The 22,836-nt window shown below is 43.6% G+C and overlaps 1 protein-coding gene across 1 annotated transcript in view; it reads right to left on the bottom strand.

The window, feature by feature from the left end:
- Nucleotides 1–4,843: 4,843 nt before the first annotated feature.
- Nucleotides 4,844–22,836, bottom strand: part of KATNAL1 (katanin catalytic subunit A1 like 1) — a 79,587-nt gene continuing 61,594 nt past the window's right edge. The window contains exons 8-10 of the mRNA XM_044287252.1: nt 17,470–17,604; nt 7,349–7,475; nt 4,844–5,221 (exon numbers count right to left, since the gene is read on the bottom strand). Of these exons, the coding sequence (XP_044143187.1) occupies nt 5,023–5,221; nt 7,349–7,475; nt 17,470–17,604 (461 nt within the window). The 3' untranslated portion in view covers nt 4,844–5,022. The remainder of the gene's footprint in view (nt 5,222–7,348; nt 7,476–17,469; nt 17,605–22,836) is intronic.

Genomic DNA, 22,836 nt, shown 5'->3' with positions numbered 1-22,836 from the left:
ATGTTAACCAGCAGAATCAACCCTACCAGGCAAAACAGCCATAAAGTGAAATTTCGGTATGTCGACAGTTAATCCCCTAATATCCCTCACCTGCCAACATGCATCAAGGAAGCTGGAATATGAGACATTTTTTTCCCAATGTTCTTTTCCAAACAGTTACGGTGCAGGGATAAGGAGTCAAAAATTGATAATTATGGCCCTGTAGAGCCACTATATGGTTGCTCAGAAAAGAACAATGATGTGGGGATATTTAGGCTAAATGTAGTCGCCCCTGAATTTTCAGGTTGCACGTGGTGTTTGGCTGGCCTAAGGTGGCTAAGGCTGCTTTCACACAGTCAGTGTTTTGTCAGTATTTAATCAGTGACCATGAGCCAAAACTAGGAGTGAAGGATTCCCAGAGATAAGGCATAATAGAAAGATCTTCACCTGTTTTGTGTGTTTTAACCGGCCCTGGTTTTGGATCGCTGATGGAAATCACTGATTGTGTGAAAGAAGCCTAAGAATTAAAGGGCTTGTGCAGATGGGGCTGAACTGCAATACCATGCTCAACCGATAGACAAGCAGCCCTATATATATTATATATTCTAATCTTGGATGATTACAGTAAGGCTGACCATACACAAGGGAACTGTTGGCTGAATAGGTCTCTCCCAACCAACCTCCACACACATGCATATGCTATGCTCGAAGCAGGTGTTCTCAGTCAGGAAGAGAGCCCTGCCAGACACTTCTGCCAGTGACTTATCACCCTCCATTCATTTCTATTGGACTGCTGCAAATAGCCATGCGCTGGCTCGGCTATTTCCGTAAGCTCCATAGAAGTGAATTGAGCGGTGGCTGCGCTTGCACGGTCTGCGTCCCATTAATTTCAATATAGCCGAGTGGTTCACAGTCCCATAGAAATGAATGGAGGGTGGCCACGCATGCACGGTGCACCCTCCTGAACTTTACGGGCACCTTTCTAAGGATAGGTGCGGGTCTCAGAGGTAGGACCTGCACTTATCAGACACTGTGGGCATATTCTAGCGAGATGCCCCCAATGTCCAAGATGGAACAACCCCTTTTAAGTCCTGATCATTTTTTCTAGCAAGTCATAGAATGAGATGTCCCTCAGTTGATATATGGTTTACAGTATCCTCTCCCTTCACGCAAAGCGCTCTTTAGGGGTACACTGTATAAATTCCCATATTCCAAGGAACCTTTACACAAGCCGATTATTGTGTAAATTATCAGTAAATCAAGCAAAACCGAACGATTATCGAGCAGTGTAAAAGCAATGAACGATAGAGCGACAACCAACAATCAGTAGATTTCTCGATAGTTCGATCGTTTGTGTGGGCACAAAAATCTTCGTTGGACATTAACGATTTCATATATGTAAACCGGAATCGTTCACTGCACGCCACTCAAATTTCGCTTTTTGTAAATGCAACAGTCTGCTTTAGAAACGATGGAATACGCGATCGAAATTAAGATTCGCGCATCTAAAGGGTCATTGTTCACTACAACAAGAAATGACTCGTTCGTCGCTCAATCGCCTCGTGTAAACATCCCTTTAGAAAGGAGCAAATGGTTAAAAATGTACAAAGCAATGGTCAGTATTTTCCATGAGATTCTTATAAAGGGAACGTAGTCAGGAAGAAACCTCTTAACATCCTCATCTCAAATTTTGCAAGAACGCTATTATAATTGGATTAGTGGCACGAGTTTACCAAACAGACAGGAATGTAATTATGCTTGTAATATCTTTACAACTGGAAGGATTTGAGCACAGCAAACTGAATTATTGCCTTCTCTTTGCCACAGAGGTTCAAATTGCATAATGGATCACAACAGGCGTGAAACATGATCTAATTGTATTCCTAAGTAGCTTTCTATTGCATTGGGGGGGGGGGGGGGACGCTACATTCACATAGACAAGGAGATGCTAAAAAAAAATGGTGATGATACAGGTATAGTACACACTGGTATAAGGGGCTGTAAGAGGAGTTGTGTCATTAGTAGAAACAGGAATGTAAAAATAGGACTGGTATGTTATACTATAGGAAATTGTAAAATAAATCCCAGCTCTAGTAAATAACAGATGTGCAACAGCTATTTAACACTGATCCAGGTGGAGCAAATGTTATGCTTTGTGGTTGAAGGCCCCTTTACATGGCTTGATGGAGCAGATGATGAGAAGGAAGGAGGGGGGAAGTCAAAAATTATCCGCACTCTAGCTGTAGGATTTACTTTTAATCAACTTTCAGAAAAGACAAATGCATCATTTGTCACCATAATCTCCCCAGTGAGAAGCAATGGCTGCCCAACTTGTGAGTTGCACAAAAAAAAAAAAAAAAGAGCAGCGTGCAGTGATTGGTTATTTATAGTCTGAGGGCGTGTCTGGTGCGGATACTTATTGGAGACTGTGTGCACAGTATGGAGAAAGTGTCAAGAAGCGTGTATGAATGTATAGAGAAGCTCAAGGAAGGTCGCAAAGGTGTCAGCCATGAAGGACGTGTCCACAACCAACATTGAGCATTCAAGTGGGCTGGGTTCTGTCGGACAGATGAGCGACCGTGAATTTTATGGCCCTATGAGGACGAAGATTCACTTCTGATGAAGAGGTGAAAACAGCGGTGCATTCATGGCTTGCAGCTCAGCCTAAAATATTTTTTTATGAGGGAAGACGAAAGCTTGTTGACAGATGGACAAAGTGCATTGAAAAGCAGGGAGATTATGTAAATAAAAAATTAAGTACGGTATTTGCCTTTTCTAAAAGTTTATTAAAAGAAATTCTACAGCCAAAGTGCGGATAATTTTTGACTTGCCTTCCTATATGGTTAAAGGCTATGGAACTTTTCGTAACTATTTTTCCAAGGCATGTACAGCAAACAATGAAGCATATTGTCTTCTGTATACTGTCAACCTATGAGTAAACATGGTTACAGACTGCAAACAAACCCTCTATAGTCTGATCCGGCAGTCATGTGCTCCTCTTCTTTCTAACCTGCAGAACAGGGAGCAGGTGGAAAGACGGAAGGGCCGGACGCATGACTGCAGGATCAGACCACATAGGTTTTATTTTGTAGAGGTAACTATAGAGACACATAGTTCTGCGCTGAAGTTGTAGACACAAAACTGTAGGAAACTTACAAAACTGATAGCAAAGTTTCTTTTTTTTTTTTTTTATGCATTTGAGCAATAAAACCTTGACAGGAATCTTACATTAGGAGCAATTCAAATGTTACGCTAGACACACTTCTGCAAAAGTTAAAAAAAAGTTCCCATGGGCAAATCTATCAGTTTTTTTGCACACGGCAGATGATATGGTTTTACATTGGTATTATTTCTGTAGTATAGGCTGTGTCCCGGCACGACCATCTGCTTCTGCCACTCACAGCTAACTTAAAGGGACACCCAAGGATCCAAAAGTATTATAAAGATATGGCACTACTTGTACATTGTTATACTGGGACACCTGCTAAAGGCTGGCATTTCATATGGCAGTCTTTCTAGAAAGTCGGTTGGAGTAAGATGCATCAAATTTATTATTAAGAGGTACACATCTCATAAAGGGGTACAATATTGATGACCTATCTTTAGGACAGGTCCTCAATATCTGGTCAGTGGAGGTCTGACATGAAGCACCACCACCGATAAACTGTTTGCAAAGAAATGGAAGCTCAGTTAGCACTGTGGCCTCCTCACAGCTCACCAAGCACAGCGCCGTACATTGTATAGTGGCTGTGCTTAGTATTGCAGACCAGGCCCATTCACTTGAATGGGTCTGCGCTGGAAACAGGCCATGTGACCTATGAATGTGGCCTCGGAAAAGGCAGCGGCACTTACTAGAGAGCCGCAGCCTCTTTAAACAGCTTATCGGGGGGGCCAAATGGCAGACCCCTCCCAGTAAAGTGTCGGGCAACTTTCTAACTGGCATAAGGCTACTTTCACAGTAATGTTTTTACTGGATCCGGCAGGGTTCAGCAAAAACGCTTCCATTAATGATAATACAACCGCCTGCATTCGTTATGAACGGATCCGGTTGTATTATCTTTAACATAGCCAAGACGGATCAGTCATGAACTCCATTGAAAGTCAATGGAGGACGGATCCGTTTTCTATTGTGGCAGAGAAAACTGATCCATCCCCATTGACTTGCATTGAGGGTCATGCCCGATCCGTCTTGCTCCTCATCCCAAGATGGAAAGCAAACTACAACATGTAGCGGTTTTCTCTCCGGATGGGAACGCAACTAAACGGAGCGGAATGTATTTTGGAGCATTCCGTTCTGTTCAGTTTTGTCCTCGTTGACAATGAATGGGGACAAAACTGAGGCGTTTTTTCCGGTATTGAGCCCCTATGACGGATCTCAATACCGGAAAACGAAAACGCTAGTGTGAAAGCAGCCTAAAGCCTTTGTATATGTGCCCCATTATTTATATATTTCTGGTCCATATAGCTGAAGCTACAATATGGTGAACCAGTGGGAAAAAACTGCAGGATATCACAAATTGGAGGAAGATGTGCTAACTATCCCTCAGGGCAAGGCCTGATACTGAGACTGTGTTATACATTCATGCAGGCCTGAAATTTGGAGTATAAGTTGGACCAGAGAAGTACCTTTCTAAGTGCACTTTGCACAGTGCAACTTATTACAGTTAATAAGGCTAGTGATAATAAGATTGCCCGAAAGATTTGTAGCAGGAGGTTGTAATGTGGAAAAGCGGGTATTTCTTGCAAATGATGGGTTATGGGCACAAAGTAGACTTCTTCACTTGGATAGGTAAATGTTCAAATTGTCACAGGGAATGAACCTTAAAGCAGCTAACTGTTGGATCAGATACATTTAATTGAGAGGAACGATATCCTTTTCCCGTAAAAGAATGGAAAGGAAAGGCAGAGCTGGACCTTATGAGGATTGGCTGTAGTCGATGCAGGGCACCAAGTCAATGTGTCTGGAGTTGGTAAAAACCGCTGGGAATTGTATAACTTGTAGAGCTTGAAAACGTCCCAATGCTATACACGAGAGAAGGTTTGCTAAGCAGAACCAAATTCACTCATCCACTTCTCATATTTCTCCAAGTCTGAAGCAGAAACAGACTTTGAGATTTTCTTTAGTGCCAACTCAAAGTCTGCCATCGTCACTGGCATCTGTAGCTCATCCTTAGACAAAGCACGGATCTGTTCTGGTGTTAAGCCCTGGATACGTCGGCGCATGGCCATCATGGAGGCATCCCTGAAAAACATAATCAACCAAGACAGTGTGAGAAATCTCAAAGACCACTTAAAGGGGCTTGTCTCACGACAGACATTGAAGACGTATTTTAGCATGTGCCATCAATGTTCAACTGCCAGCGATCAAATGAACAAAAAAGGTGGTGGCGGCGGCACTGGAAAAGCACCACGCCAACCCATCTCTGATCGGTCTTAGCTGGGGGCTGCATTAATTATAATGGAGTGATTGTGTGGTTTTTAGAACAAAATTACCCTAATGCCCAGTGCAGTTTAACCCCTTAAGGACTGGAATAGTTTGGGCCTTCAGAAGACTGTGATCGCCACTTTTCAAGAGCCATAACTTCTCCATTATTTTTATGTTGACGCAGCTGTATGAGGGCTGGCCGTTTTTGCAAGAAAAGTGCTTCTATTGGCACCGTTTTGGTATATATATAATTTTTTGAATACTGAATGGTAAAATGCTGCAATTTTTTTCTGTATGGTCTTATTATATTACACTTACAGGTTGACGATGTTGATACCAAAAATGTAAAAATGCATTCAAAATTCAGCTGGTTGCTATAGGAAACAGTCAACAAGCTTGTTGTCAGACACCAGCTTTACAGTTTAGCAGCACTCCTAAAAGGGCTCATGTACACGACCATATGTATTTTGCGGTCCGCAAAAAAACAGAACCACAAAAAATACGGATGACGTCCATTGAAATGAATGGTTCCGTATACGGTCCGCCAAAAAAAAAATAGACGGACGGACATGGAAAGAAAATACGTTTGTGTGCATGAGCCCTTATGGTCATGTTTTTCTTATGTCAGTTTTCTGTGCTGTGCCTTGTGTAAGGACTATGATTCAGCAAGAAATAGCGATTTCAGCTCTAAAGCCTACAGAAATGTGAATGCAGTTCTGGCCATTAATAACACAGGCTGTAACTTTGTACTAGTACAAGATAAACTTACAATTTATTAAGAAACTTACTATCTGTATGAAATTCATTAAATACTGTAAAATGATGTTTACAAGGAACCTCATCCAGGGCGGTATAGTGTAGTGACAGCCCTGCTGATTACAGTGGTCTGTCACTTCTGTGGTGGCAGTCGGTACTTTTACAGTAGTGACCTCCCGATCCTGCAGTGCACACCAGCCCTGCGAGGGAGTAGTCAGACACTGCTCGCCGTGGCCGCCTTCCCCCACCTCCATATGATGAGTGACAAGTCTCTTTCCTATGCCTGTCATTTGTTGTCTGGAGGCGGGGGAGGGTAGGGACAGCGAGCAGCATCAGCGGGCAGCATAGTGCGGCTGACAGGTCCCCTTTAAAGGGTACCATGTGCGTTAAATAAATTGTATACTTTCATTCACATCTTGCACATATGTCCTGAAGGCTCAAGCTGACAACCTACTCCAGTGGCCATCAAGCTCCGGCATTCCAGCTGTTGGAAAACAAATGCTCCCAGCATGCTCTATTCACTTCTATGGGGCGTTCCAAGTACAGCCGAGCAAGTGTGCACGATGAGAGTTGTACAACAGTTGGAGTGTGGAGGCTGCTAACCCCCTGAACTCTACCGTCATGGCAACTCTAGTGGGCCAGAATGCTGCAAAAGGAAACGCCTCTATGATGACATCAGAGCTACAAATTCTGTCCCAATAAAAATGCAAATTTCACATAGATAAATCTATTTAAAAAAAAACAAAAAAACTAGCAGAAATTAACCCCTCTGTGACTACAGGCATTCATCAGACAAATTGCTGCATTTGTGACACCGCTTCAAGGTTTCTAGGAAACAAATTCACTTAATTTTTAGGAGAGGAGCGCTGCTAAAAGTAATTAAGTAGACAATCGAAAAATACTTCCCCCCAGATATTAAATCTGTAATTACATTTCTAAGGAGAGGAAAGCGGTTGATTAATTGCACAAGCAGGATTTCCTTAAGACTGCTAACAGATTGCTAAATTATTTAAGAAAGGTTAAGGTTTTTACCCGAGGAGATTATACCTTTAAGAAAAGCGGAACAACAGAGAATGAGACAAGAGATAAAAACAGCAAGAACATTTCGTATTTCATTTCTTTAACCCTTTTTATTTGCAGAAAACTTTTGCGTTGTAACGCCGCAGTGTAACATTAGGGCTGAGGTACCTGCAAACATTGGTGATGTCTGCGCCAGAGTATCCCTCAATCTTCTCCGCAATCTCCTCCAGGTTTACCGCTGGGTCCAGCTCAACTTCTCGGAGATTTATTTTCAGCAGCTCAGCTCTTCCATTAGCTGTGACACAGAGAGGGAGCAGACTTACATTTGCAGCGATTAATAATAGAACGAGTTCCCCGAAGAACTGAGAACATAAGCAAGGTCTAAAATCTGCCAGGATTAAATCAATTAAATACAAATTATATTCTGTCGTGAGATTCCACTAGGCTGGCAGGTGCCAAATTCTGATAAAATGCTACTCCACGCCATCATGGCAGATTTAGCGGAACATATGTGCAGTGTATAATAAAAATGAGCACAGAAACAGTCACTGATGGCTAACTAGGTAGCCGGCTGTGTCCCGTGTCGTGTCTGTTCTGGTTCTTTCAGCAGTGATAAAACAATTGGCAATTATCAGAATGGGGACAAAACATTGGTTTCAATATACGCTACATGTAGGAAATGCATAAAAAAAATAAAAAAATGTAATATATTTTGCTAGAGACCAGACTGTTTCCTCCTCTTCCCACAAACTGTCTTTCTGTAATGCAACTGGTTGGTGCACAAACCCTCCCCCCACCACTGCCTGGTGTAAGGCTGCGTTCACATCTCCGTCAGAGATGATCCAGCATAAATGCTGGCTATCAGCCGGACGAAAGCCTATTTGTCCGGCTAAAACCCAGCAGTTATGTCGAAAGCGGCCGCAGGATCACCGCAGGATCACCGCCGGATCCCATTAGAGTCACGGTAACCACGCCTCCTTCCCTGCCCCTTTGCTGTGATTGAATGCGCGAGAATTCGGCTGCCTTTGCCGAACAGCCGGCTATCAGTCACAGCGAAGGGGGCGTGGTTACCGTGACTTGAAGCAAGGAGGCCGCTGCCCCCGCGACTTCAAGCCTGACTAGAGAAGCGCGCCGGGGGATTAAAGATCGTTTTTACAGCTTCTGCTCAACTACCTGCAGGAAGAAAAGGATTGTTACAAACATGCTGCTGGCTACTCTCAGGTACTGCTGCCAGCTTGGGATGTTTTTAGGAGGTGACAGGTTCCCTATAAAGGACACATTTTTGCAGTACAAAACATACTATTTTAGAAAGTATCTGACATTGCCGTTCGAATAGCTTATACATTTCTCGGTGTTACCCTTGAAAATGGATTTTGTTTTTGAAAGTCAACTTTTAAAGACCTTGAAAACTCTCCTAATGTTCCTTGCAATTCATTTTTATATGTGCTAAGTAATAAGTTCTCCCAGCAACGGGGAGCATAAAATACATGTATGAATAAATCTGATCTAATGACATCACTTCCCAGGAAAAGCTAGAAAAATCATATACTTCAGCCAAGTCCTCACTGGAAACATATCCACTTTACATGCAGCCCGTACAATGATCACAACTGTTCCAGACGCAGCAACAATCCCATAATTCATACTTCTATTCCAGTCTGGAAGGAAATGCCCTTGAACCAGAAGATTATTATGAGAAAGAGGATTAATAAGGTCCTCGATAATGTTTTGTGTCTGGATAGTTGGCCGGGATAGCAGCACCGCCAGAGAAGTACCGTTGTATCAAGAGGGCAACACACAGTACATCACAATAACCTATAAAAATATACAGTCATACAGTCTCTTTAAATTTAAAAGGGGCAGACCAGTCTATTTAAGCCGTCTATCATACTATGTGTTCCCCAAAAACAGAGGATTGTGGTGGGGAGAGGAAGGATTGATGATTAGCTAGCATCATCGGGTGGAGTGCTGTATTGAAATCAAGTAAACTATATGCAGTCCCTACTGAAAAAAATTGATGCAGGATGCAGGTCTCTGCCCTAAGCAATAGAAAGGGGATCGATCAGGGGACTTGCCTGCATTAGAGCAACTGCAAACTGGAAAACCCAACCCAGCAAATAGAAGTCATTGAGAAGATTTATTATGCCAATAACCCGGGAGGGGCAGGGGAGAGCGGTACAGACATACTTATTGTGAAGCTTTTCTTACCTGTAGTAGTGTGAATATTAATGTTTATTCTGCCAGGTTCTGCTCTTGCAACACACTGGAGGAGGGGCTTCACTGTGAAGTGCACTCTGCATTAAGCTGCTTCACAGCTCTTCCTCTCTGTTCTGAGTGACAGCTGTAGCTGTCTCCTGATGGGATACTACAGCTGTCATTCAGATCATAGGGGAGGGGCTGTGAAGAAGATAAATGCAAAGAGCAGAAAGCACTTCACAGTGAAGCTCCACTCCCAGAACCCGGCAGAATAAAAGTTCACATTCACACTACTCCTGATATTAAAAGCTTTACAAAAGGTATGTTTGTAATTAGAGTTGGGCTAAGCGAGCTTCGGATGCTTAATCCGAAGTCGCTTCGTTCAAAACTTCGGAATAATTTTGTACAGGAGATTCATCTCCGTAAAGTATTGGACTGTATGGGCTCCGATGAGCCGAAGTTAGTTATTAATGAAGTAGTGTAATTCTCTCACTAGGCCCCGCCTAATGCTGTCAGCAGTATAGCATGGTCAAATCTGCATACAGACTCCCTTCAAAGGGAATATCTGATATAACAACTTCTATTTGCAACTAACTTTACTCATCGGGTTATTGCCCGTTTGTAGCCATGAAACAGTTTGACATGTGATGAAATTTTAGTAATGGGAGAGAAGAGACTTCTGCATTCTGATGTAGCTCGAGTCCAGACAGCGCAGTCACAGGGACCAGCCATCGGTGAATTACAATGATCTGATTACAATGATCTGTTCCTTTGCGTGAAAAAAACCGTGGTAACTTATGTTCTTAACCGTCTTCGACAGCTCCCGGTGATGGTGAAATTATGTTGGGATTAAAGTTGCCTGTCAGTGCTTGTAAATATTTAAAAGGAATTACAGATGCATTAACGCCTGTGAAAGGCAAATCACCTTATGTCAGACTATCCTTTGGGAAGTCTGCCTTTCGATGCTGCTCGTTATATTTACATATAGATATATTTCTACTTTGAACACTTGCAATCCTTTGTTGACTTCCTTTGCTTCATCTACTTTATTAACTGTATGTCAAGAGGAGCGGGCGTTCCCTGAAGATAACGACTACCGGGGATGAACAACTCTTGTATATGAAATAGTGGAATGAAAAAGATCAAGGGGGACATTTCTTAAGAATTAGACGCCAGTCTCAGTTTCTCTGTGCTGCCGGCGGGTGTGCGCCAAAGTTATGTTGAGGTGCAGGCCTCTATGTAACTTTGGCGCTTCCTCCAGCAGGCCGTGTGACATACTAAAATCTACGCCAGCTCCCTTGCTGCTGTAGTATTAAGTCATTTTCCATGCCAAAAACTGACATGGAAAATGATAAATGAGACAGGCCTCCCGGCCTGCCATCTTTCCTGCTAATGCCACTCCCCATTTTCTTGGCACTCGGGAAAAGTGGTGTGACAGACAAAAAGTCGCAGATTTTTGCTGTAAATAACCATTGCGACATAATCTGGGACTTTAAAGAGGACCTTTCACTAGAAAATCTAAACTAACTATACAGACATGTAGAGCGGCGCCCAGGGATCTCCCTGCACTTACTGTTATACCTGGGCGCCGCTCTGTTCTCCCATTATAGCCTCCGGTATCTTCATATGTTAGGCTCCACCCAGGGGAACCTGCCGGCGTCTCATTCTCCCATGCTGCAGCGCTGCGATTAATTTAATACTGGTTTTGTTTTCCAATCTTGAAGGGGGAGTGTTTGTATGAATAGAGATGATGGATTAAGCCTTTCCACGACTGGAAAAAATGGCTGACACCTCTATTTCCTAAAAAAAAAAAGGGCCCACTAAAACACCAACCCCCAAACTAAGGCTACTTTCACACTAGTGTTTTTTGTGGATCTGTCCTGGATCTGGAAAAAAGCTTCCGTTACAATAATACAACCGTCTGCATCCGTCATGAATGGATCCGGTTGTATTATGTCTTATATAGCCATGACGGATCCGTCATGAACTCCACTGAAAGTCAATGGGGGACAGATCCATTTTCTATTGTGTCAGAGAAAACTGATCCGTCCCCATTGACTTACATTGTGTCTTGCTCTACACCACATCACGGACAGAAAAACGCTGCTTGCATGGGGACGCAACCAAACGGAACAGAATGCATTCTGGAGTCCTCCGTTTTGTTCAGTTCAGTTTTGTCCCCATTGACAATGAATGAGGACAAAAACGGAAGAGTTTTCCTCCGCTATTGAGATCATATGATGGATCTTAATAGCGGAATTGAAAACGCTAGTGTGAAAGTAGCCCAACATAGAGGTCCAAAGAAACTGGGAAAAAGTCAGATATGGAAGCAACTCCTCTATCACTTTAATCTTAGGTGGACATATAGATACATAACTACACTATATTTTATCCGAGACGTTTAGCACAAATGCAGCTAGTGCAGGTGATGAGAACAGACAGGGTTAACGTGGCATTTTAACGCTTGATAAAGATGTTTTTCACATTCCGCACCGCTTTCCATACAATGGAGTATACAACAAATATCTCGTCCGGCACACTGACAAGTAATTCATTTGCTGCCAATGAGACAGAAAAATTCTTAAAGTCTGACGGAAAAAATATAGACCTGTGACTGGGGATAAAACATTATTCTAGAAAGTAAAAAATACAATGCAACAAAAATACAATGCAACAGTATAAAAAAAAGTATTCTAATGCTAATGCTATGCTTATTATGTAAATTAGAGATGCTTGGCAAATACGGTACATTTTGTAAAAAATTATTTGGGCCCATCTGCCACATGTCAAGGTGATCTCTGTAAGACGGGAACCTAACACTAAATTCCACCTGTTATGTGCCATTACGGCTACCATACAATTCAGGGAGTGTAGGTTCCACATGCATGCTGGGCCCACCTCAATTTTTGTCCTTAAAGGGGTATTCCCATCTTAGACAATGGGGGCATATCGCTAGGATATGCCCCCATTGTCTGATAGGTGCGGGTCCCACCGCTGGGAGCGCTGTGGCTGGAGGACCCCAGATTTCCCGGGATCCGTCTACCACCAAGCGCTAATCCTCGCCTCTCCCGTAGAAGTGAATGGGAGCATGCAGTGCATGTGCGGCCCATGCTCCCATTCATTTCTATGAGGAGAGGGCAATAGCCAAGCCGAGCTAGGCTATTTTTGGCGGCCCCATAGAAATGAATGGAGAGCGGCTGCGCATGCGCTGTGCGCTCTCCTTCACTTTCGGGGCTCCGTTCTCGATATAGGTGCAGGTCCCAGCGGTGGAACCCGCACTAATAAGACAATGGAGGCATATCCTAGCAATATGCCATTGTCTGAGATGAGAAAACCCCTTTAAGGTGGGCCCAGCATGCATGTGGAACTTACACTCCCTGAATTGTATGGTAGCCGTCATGGCACATAACAGGTAGAGCTTAGTGTTAGGTTCCTGTCTTACAGAGATTGCCTTGACGTGTGGCAGACGGGCCCAAATAATTTTGTACAAAATGTATTTGCCAAGCATCTCTAATTTACATAATAAGGGTAGCATTAGCATTAGAATACTTTTTTGTATTTTATTTGGTTTGCAGAGAGCTGTTGAATTGTATTTTTTACTTTATGTTTTCTGCCACAGCAACGTGCACCTGCGCATTGGGATGTGCTGACTGACCCCCCTTTTTTTTCTTTGCAATTATTCTAGAAAACGTCTTTGTTACAAGTTGGCTTAAAGGGCTGTCGGCAGATTTGTACCTATGAAACTGTCTGACCTGTTACAGGTGTGCTTGGCAGCTGAAGGTATCTGTGTTGGTCCCATGTTCATATGTGCCCGCATTGCTGAGAAAAATTATGTTTTAATATATGCAAATGAGCCTCTAGGAGCAATGGGGGTGTTACGTTTACACCTAGAGGCTCTGCTTTCTTTGCAACTGCTGCACCCTCTGCACTTTGACAGGGCCAGGTGAGTTGACGTTTTCACTGCCTGGCCCATTTAATCAAAGTGCAGAGGACGCATAGTTGCAAAGAAAGCAGAGCCTCTAGGAGTAACAGCAACCCCCCCGTTGCTCCTAGAGACTAATTTGCATATATTAAAACATCATTATTTTCAGCAATGTAGACACATATAAAAATGGGACCAACACAGATGCCTTCAGCTGCCAAGTGAAAATGTAACAGGTCAGCCAGTGTCATAGGTACAAAACTGCTAAAAGATGCCTTTTAAAAGGGGTTGTACCAAGTGTACAAGTTATCCCCTAATAACAGGATAGGGGATAACTAACTGATCGCTGGGGGTATGCCTGCCGGAACCCCGATTCATCCAAAGAACAGGGGGTCCCGTTCCCCCGATCTGATGGAGCGCCAGGTAAGGCGGAGTACAGAGTAGAGAATGAATGGAGCGGCAGGGCACATGCCCGTCCTGCTGGTCCATTAGCTTGAGAATAAGTCCCCAAGCGATCAGTTAGTATCCCCTATCATGTGGATAGGGGATACTTCTAAACTTGTTACAACCCCTTTAAAGGAACACTCCTTTCACATCTGATACACTGTGTAATCTTTAGTCTTGTGCCTGAGAGGGTGGAGCATGACACAGTGAACCAAAGAACAAATAAAACTGAATCACTCTGTCACGAACCACCCCCAAGGAACCCACATGAGACATAAAAAAAAGAGTTGGGTCAAGCAAACTGAACAAATGGGAATACTGAGAGAGGAATAGTAACATAGTGGTATAGCCTGGAAGCAGATGCGAAGGATATATATTATATATATTTATTTTTACTTTACTCAACATTTAAATTGGAACACCAAGAAGGTAATGATGTGGAATTATGGACATCACAGACAGACATGTTAATGATGTGCAAATGATACCAAAAAATGGAAACAAAATATTCAAAACATCTGTATTTATTCAGTATCAAGTCTGAGCGCCACACACAGAAATACATGCACTTACATGCCCTGGTATGCTATTAGTGAGGTTATTAAAGGGGTTGTCCGGGTTCAGAGACACCCATAATTTCACCTCGGCAGTCACCCTGACTTGAGCATCGAGCAGTTCATGCTCCGATGCTCTCCTTTGCCCTGCGCTAAATCGTGCAGGGCAAGGGCTCTTTTGTTTACAATCACACACTGCCAGTGTGTCCAGTGACGTCACCGGCTCTGATGGGAGTGCTTTAGCACTGCCCTAGCCGTTTTACAGGCTAGGGCAGCACTAAAGCCCGCCCATCAGTGATGGTGACGTCACCAGGCTTCCTGGCAGCCCTATGGAGAGCCCGGTTTGTCACCGGATCTCTAAAAAATACCTTTGCACAGGGCAAAGGAGAGCATTGGAGCATGAACTGCTCCGACGCTCAAGTCAGGGGGCTGCCTGGGTGAAAATAGAGGTATGTTCGGGTTCAGCTATGAACCCGGACAACTCCTTTAATTGTTGTCTGAGGAATGTTCTACCACTAAATGCACTTGGGCATCCACATTATCAAGATTTGATGCTGGCAGCTCCATTTGCAATTGCTGACAAATGACGTCCCAGAAGTGACAGAGACAAGTTCACAGACTCTGCAGGCCATGGTAGCAGATTTAGGCCCCACAGGCTGCTCACAGTAGCACAAGCAGCATGCAGCCTAGTGTTGGCCTGATGATAAAACAGCTCCTGGAACACTTTGGAGAAATGGCGGTACCACTGTTTCTACAACCAAGCTGTCGAGCTGTTAGTGTATCTGAAATGTAGACTAGAGGGGTCTGTCAACAGTGTGATGTTCCCTTTTGATGACCTCTTCATGGAGTTGCTCATGTGGTCTCCATCACTGAAGAGGATAGATTCCCGCCTCCATTGCAGTCTTGGTGTGCACCATGATAGCCTTTGAGAACAGTGGCATCAGGCCAATGAAACACCTGTAGCTGGATGTATGGCTTGCAGCCTGATGTCATACAAACACCTTCTGATGGTTTGTGTAGACAGTGTTTGGCACCCTAGTCTTGGGATGTCACATCTAATTTCACTTGGATCACTACACTCAGTTTTTCTAATCTGACAAATCGCTTGTGCAGAGGCTCGTCTCTGTGCACCTCTTGCTGTCATTTCAATTCGTCATTGTTGTTCCAACCACTGGGACACGCAACTATGACCGGTGCCAACATCTCAGACTAGGCACATAGTGATGTGCTGGAGTGATAAACCAAGGTCTCTCAGTTGAAATATTACGTCCCTCTCCTTTTGTAACAATTTGTGATAACTGGCATGTCAACGAACAGGAGGCATTGCACAATCATCCCACAGAAGACTTGATGCAATTTTTGAGGTTTCGTGTGGCTAAAAAAAACTTTGCTTTCACTCTGTCTTTTCTGCACATGCCACAGATTGGAGCTAGGTGCTTGAAAATTTGATAGTTTGCAGATCATAGCGACAACTGTTACTTCCTTGATTTGCATAACCTTATTGCTTGTCCTTGCTGGCGTTGCAATTTCTAATGTCGAGGAGTTTATGTATAAAACTATATATATATATATATATATATATATATATATATATATATATTAGGGATCGACCGATTATCGGATTTACCGATATTATCGGCCGATATTCAGGATTTTGAACGTTATCGGTATCGGCATTTATTTTGCCGATATTCCGATAACGTCCTGGGAACACAGATCGCGCTGCTGACAGCGCTCTCCGTGTTCCCTCAGCAGCAGCACAGGGGAGAAGGAGCAGTGTCTCCTCCCCCTGTGCTGCTGCTGCCGCTCCAGCCAATGAAAGTACAGGGGACAGGAGGAGGGGAGGAGCTATGGCCACTGCTCCACCAATGAAGCTTAATCTCACATTAATTCATATACAGGAGGCGGGAGCTGCAGGATCACATAGCCGGCTCCCGGCCTCTATGAGCTGTAGCTGCGATCTGCGGTAGTTAACTTCTCAGGTGCCGCGGATCGCAGCTACAGCTCATAGAGGTCGGGAGCTGGCTATGTGATCCTGCAGCCAGCTCCCGCCTCCTGTATATGAATAAACTAGAGATTAAGCTTCATTGGTGGCGCAGTGCGCCCCCCAAGCCCCCCAGTATCAGACATTGGTGGCGCAGTGCGCCCCCCCTCCCCCCCCCATATTAGGCATTGGTGGCGCAGTGCGCCTCCCCCCAAGCCCCCCAGTATTAAGCATTGGTGGCGCAGTGCGCCCCCCCCCTCCCCCCAGTATTAAACAGTGGTGCGCCCCCCCTCCCCCCCCACCCCAGTCGCAGTGCGCCCCCCACAGGATTCCCTCTCCCCTGCTCCTCCGATCGGAGCCCCAGCAGTGTAATGCTGGGGCTCCGATCGGTTACCATGGCAGCCAGGACGCTATTGAAGCCCTGGCTGTCATGATAAGCTCCATGCTGCTGTGTGCACAAAGCACAGAGCAGCAGGGACAGTGTGAGCTCCTATTCACCCTGATAGAGCTCTATCAGGGTGAATAGGACAAGGGTTCTAGTCCCTAAGGGGGCTAAAAGTTAGTTAAAAATAAAAACACCAAAATATTAAATATAAATGAAAAAGAAAGATTTACAAAAAAAAAAAATACACATTAACAATAAACATTAATTTTCAGCAGATTTGTGGGAATTTTAATTTTTTTTTCAAAAATGAAAATTCCCAGAATATCGGTATAAATTATCGGCTATCGGCCTGAAAGTTCACAAATTATCGGTATCGGCCCTAAAAAATCAATATCGGTCGATCCCTAATATATATATATATATATATATATATATATATATTATGTTCAATTTTACATTTAAATGCCAGCATAATCAGCAATTCCCTAATAGATTGTGAAACTCGCTAGTTTGTTTATGCAGCTGTCCAGGGATTTAAAGGGAACCTGTCCCCTGGTTTGAGCTAATTAACCATCAGCATGCCATTATAAAGCTGGGAGTTAGGACCCTAAACCCCAAATGCGTGCCTTTGGTTTAGTGGCCCCAAAACAGCAACGGGTTCCCTTTGACAGAGCAGACCTAAGCATCCCTTCTGCAGGTGGACATAGGCGCTGCCTTTTTATATAAGTATTATGCATACATTTTTGGGTTTAGTTGCCCTTTATGAGAATTGCACCTGTCCTCATGATATGAATATCTGAATACCTGTAGGTAATGCTATATAGATCCTCTTTTCTAATCTTCTCCGTAAAGCCTCATCGATGTCCCATGGGAAATTGGTAGCAGCCAGAACCATAACCATTTTTAAAGGATCGTCATTTTCCAGGGCACCTCCAACCCCTGCAATATTAAAACGTGCATTATGTAGTTAGCAGAAGAAAATCGAAAAGGGGTTTGACAATGGAGGAACCATAATCTTTATTAAAACCGCACTTTGCTCTGTAGACTTAGAATTCTGAGACCACCTGCCATCAATCACAGGAGCTCTGCTTTCACACCACTGCTCTGCTAGTTCATCCAAGTATATATTCATAAAACAAACTGTCCCAGGCAATTTCTCAAATGGCATCTGTGCACAGTGGTTTTGAAGTCTGATGCTGGAGGGCTTTACATAAAATAACTACTGTTGTACATTGCTCAGCCGAGGGAGACAGGTTATTTATATAACTGTCTCTACTGCTCTCAGACTAAGGGCAATGAAAACTTATTAAAGGAAATACTCCTAAAATTCTTTTATATCACACAAAAAGCAGAACTACATCTAGGCACTTTAGTCCTGTGCAAAATGCCAAACTCTATTATAAAGTCCAAGTTCTTTTAAAAGAACCTATATAGTTTCTTTCTATTCCAGATCTATATGAAAATGACTAGAAGCCCACCCGAGGGCATACAGAAAGTATCAGGAAGGACTTCTATTCTTCACAGACTGGAATATCCAAAGAGGTATCTCCCAAGGAATGAGAACCATTTCAGTAGCGCCAGCACGCTAGATGGTTCTCTTTCTTTGGGAGATGCCTCTTTGCACATTCTTTTTCCATGGAGCATTGCCAATAACTCTCCATACTTTAGAGCACTTCCAGTAAGTCTCCATATATAGCTGGTCTCTTTAAAGAATACCCGAGTTAATGACTGTTTCATTGTAGAATCAAGACTGTAAAGGAGCAGGTCTTTATAGGGCTACTCTAATGTATTCCTCAGCCATACTATTCCCTGTTTCGCTTGCACAGCAAGATGCATTTCTCTCACAAGCAGGGCACATCTCCCTTCAGTTAAATCTGCCAGTAAGGTGTACTGTGACCTCACTTCCTACTGTGTTTGTTTTCTTCTAGGAAGCTCAGAAAGCTGATAGGGAGGGGGAGATCACACTTACAGACACACAAGAGCTTCTCTGCTCTTCAGAATCTGTGTAGAAGTAGTTCCTTTATAAGGCTCAGGGGCTCAGAGTTCTGACATGCCCCCATTTCCTGTGAACCGTCTTTTGAGTCTATGTTACTATAGAAGGATCTAGCCAAACAGGCAGTAGAATGCAAGTTATGTGGAAGTAAGACCCTAGTGGCCATGACTTTACAGCTTTTTTGCACACTTTGCTCAACGCCTATAGTTACTGTAAAGCTGTAAAGGTCTACAGTATTTATAGGCCACCATTCACCCAAAAGGAGACCAAAAAGAGTGTCCCTAGTGGCCTCTGTTGGGGTGCTATGTATATAGGCATGCCATTTTTAAACTGCTTTGCTAAATAGAGGGCCACCGCAAAATATATATATATACTGCACGGGCATAGTATGCCACTGTATGCTTATACAGTGCCGTATGGCAGAATCTTCTGTCTCAGGTATTTATCAGGAAATCTTCCCAATGTATACGTTCAATGAAAGGCTTGAATGCAGTCTGCACAGAGCTTTAGAGATCCTATTTTGATTATTTGCTTCCCATAATCATTAGGGGGCATTCACACTACCATATCCATTTTGTGGTCTGCAGATCATGGATCTGCAAATTACGGATGTAGTCCCTATGCATCCTGCACTTTCTAAGGGCCCCATTAAAAAAATATGTCCTATAATTTGCAGCTCAGCTGCATGAATTCTGACAGCAAACAGATGACATCTATAGAAATGAACGGGTCTCTGTGCAATCTGCAAAAAAAATGCGGATTGGATGCAGACCAAAAAAACGGTCGTATCAATGCTCCCATATACCGTACACAGTAAATATCTATTCATATGGCAGTTTCATTTACATAAGGCTTAAAGGCATTGTCTCACTTCAGAAAATAGCATTTATCATGTAGAGAAAGTCAATACAAGGCACTTATTAATGTATTGTGATTCTCCATATTGCCTCCTTTGCTGGCTGGATTCATTTTTCCTTCTCATTATCCACTGCTCGTTTCCATGGTAACGACCACCCTGCAATCTATCAGTGGTGGTCGTGTTTGAAAACTATAGGAAAAAGCGTTGGTCCCTCTGGTGGCAAGGACTGTGGGAGCTCACATAGGTTGGTGCTTTTGTCTACAGTGTGCAAGCACGACCACCTCTGCTGGATTGCAGGGTGCCGTAACCATGGAAACGTACAGTGGATAATGTGATGGAAAACTGAATCTAGCCAGCAAAGGAGGCAATATGGACAATCACGATACATTAGTAAGAGCCTTGTATTAACTTTCTCTACATGATAAATGCAATTTGCTGAAGTGAGAAAATCCTTTTTAAGGTGTTGTCTCATGACAGACAATGGGTGCATATCGCTAGGATATGCCCCTATTGTCCTATAGGTGCGGGTCCCACCTCATGTGCAGCCGCCTTCCATTCACTTTCCATGGGGCTGGCAAAAATAGCTGAGCGATGGTTCGGCTATTTCCGTTGAGCCCATAGAAGTGAAGGGGAGCGGTGGCCGGTCATGCACGGTGCGCTCCCATTCACTTCTATAGGTAGCCGGCTTGGTGGTGTCCGGACCGAAATCCTCCATCCACCACCTTGCGGGGCTCCGTTCTCCATATAGTGCCGGGTCCCAGCGGTGGGACCCGCACCTATAAGACAATGGGGGCATATCTTAGCAATATACCCCCATTGTCTATGATGAGACAACCCCTTTAAGTACTGTATAATTTAAAAAAAATGTTCAAATAGTCTTGATCAAAACTCTGCTACCGATTTCTTTCTAGAGCTTCTGAACAGACAATACATCTCCACAGTAACAGACAACAAACAAACCCTGTGTCGTCTGATCCTGCAGACTGTTCAGACAGTACAGCAGGATATGTGCTTTTTGACGGGTTAATGAATAGGAGTCAACTGAGAGACAAATATTATACATTTATTACTGACCCCAGTAAACAATAGCATAAGGGCCCCCTGCCCCAGAAAAGAGTAATTAACAGGAGGGTGCATACAGAGCTTTACTGCTGTGTTACTGTATAATGTATAGGGTCACTAGCAATAAATATACAAATTGGTCAGAACTTTTACCACCAGGACTTCTTATGTGTCTTATATGGGCTCTCTCTAACCAACAAGTTAGTCTATCTAATATGCAAAAACTGTTACAATCTGATAGGGACTCATATACTACTAATCTAGTTTTAGATTTTCTAAAATCTAAAACTAGTTTTTTTGTGGTGTGACTCAGTCACTGAACTTATAGTAAACTACACTGACTGCTGATCACTAGATCCCAAGCTTTCACCTACAGTAATATCAGATACCAAATTCCCATTTGTGAATACTAAATGTAAAATGGCCTCCTTCCGGATTGGTTCCTCAACTACTTGCTGTAGAGATAATCCCAGTAGGGAATTTAGAATATCTGTACTCCTGGCAGAACTAGCTATTTTGGTTTTCCAGTTTACATCAGGAAGATGTCTCCCATAATGATAACTTCCCCTTTCAATGTCATTTTAGCTATTTCCTCAACTAGTATATCATCTAATTCTTTGACTTAGCCAGGTGGTCTATATATCACCCCTACACGAGTTACCTTATGATTATCAAGCTGCAACGTAACCCAAACTGACTCTAAATTGGTCTCGCTAACTTGTATTCAATTCGATTTTATGCTACCTTTCACATACAGAGCCACCCCTCTCCCTTTCTTGCCTTCTCTATCTTTCCTATATAGAGAGAACCCTGGTATTGTTATATCCCAGTCATTACTCCCATTGAACCATTGTCGCGGTGGGGAGTGGGGGAAAACCCCCACCGTATAATGGGAACTGTTACTAGTCCAGACTATAGTGAAAGGAGCAGGCCAAAACCTACAGCAGCCCTAATCCTGACCCTGATCTCCTGACTGCATGAGCGAACCCTGAAGGTGAGAGGGCTCATGCACTGGAACCTGGATCCTGCTGACCCTGACAGTCCCTGGCATAGGGGTCAGGAATAGGAGACAACTGGTTCCTCAAGGACTCAGACGAACCGGTGTCTCCAGCTGCCTAGTAACAGGTGGAAGGGAAAAAGACCATATGCAGCAACTGGATCAGCAGGTAAGATCACCAGACACCACACTTACCTGCGCTGCCACAACGACTGGAGCCCGTGCATAAGTACAGATGCCAAAACACCAAACAGGACACTATACAGACAACACACACACACAGGTATCCAGCACTCCTGATACTGCCTGGACCCCATGCAGCAAGGAGCACGGCAGGCCCAGGCAGCACTGCATACAGACTAATGGTTAACCCCTCCGGAGGTATCAACATACCAGGTGACGTATAGCATACATGCAGGGACCAACAACAACCCAGACATGTAACAACCAACAAAATGCTACACACACCGAGAACATAAACCCACACCACACATACAACAAGTGAGGGTAAAGGTACAAGGAAGGTACAAAGGGGAGGACAATTTATGTTCCATAAGGTGGCCCTCAAGGACTGGGCTGGAACACCCAGGCAAGGATCAAAGCACTAACACCAAGCAAGGCTGTAGTACAACTATACCCAGCCAGCAAGCCACAGGTTTATATCAAGCTTGCGGCCACACCCAGGAAACACCTTAATCCCCACTAGTCAGAAGATTAACCCCTTGCTCACCAAAGAGCAGGGAGGCACACCTTGAAGGGGAAGTGCACGTGAAAACCACAAACTACATGTTGCCCCTGGCAACCAGTCTGCACGGCAACTGCGTCACGGTCAAACACCAACATGACCGTGACAACCATGTCTCAGTAACAGCCACTAAATCTATACTCTCAGATGCCATTATAGACTCTAGTTCATTGAACTAATTCCCTAGACTGCGAGCATTTGTAGACAAGACTCTGAGCTTGTCATTTCTTAACCTATGTGCTACTGGCATCTTCCGGCATTGTTCCGGGGGGCAGTTAGACTGCTGGATTATCACTCTTTTGCCCCCCTTTCCTAGTTTAAATGCTCCTTAGCAAATACTTTGAACTTAGGGGTGGGCGATATGGCCTAAAATCTATATTGCGATATAATTTTAAGCATGTGCGATATATATCGCGATATATTGTTTTCTATATTTGGGGGAGGGGTTAAACTTTTTTTTTTACTTTTTATTTAATAACTATTAGCCTCCTTAAGGGCTAGAACCCATGTCATAT

The sequence above is a fragment of the Bufo gargarizans genome, chromosome 3 (genome assembly GCF_014858855.1).
Source record: "Bufo gargarizans isolate SCDJY-AF-19 chromosome 3, ASM1485885v1, whole genome shotgun sequence".
NCBI classification, from domain to species: Eukaryota; Metazoa; Chordata; class Amphibia; order Anura; family Bufonidae; genus Bufo; species Bufo gargarizans.
Note: the sequence above shows the minus strand (reverse complement) of the source record. Positions and strands in the feature narration are given on the sequence as shown.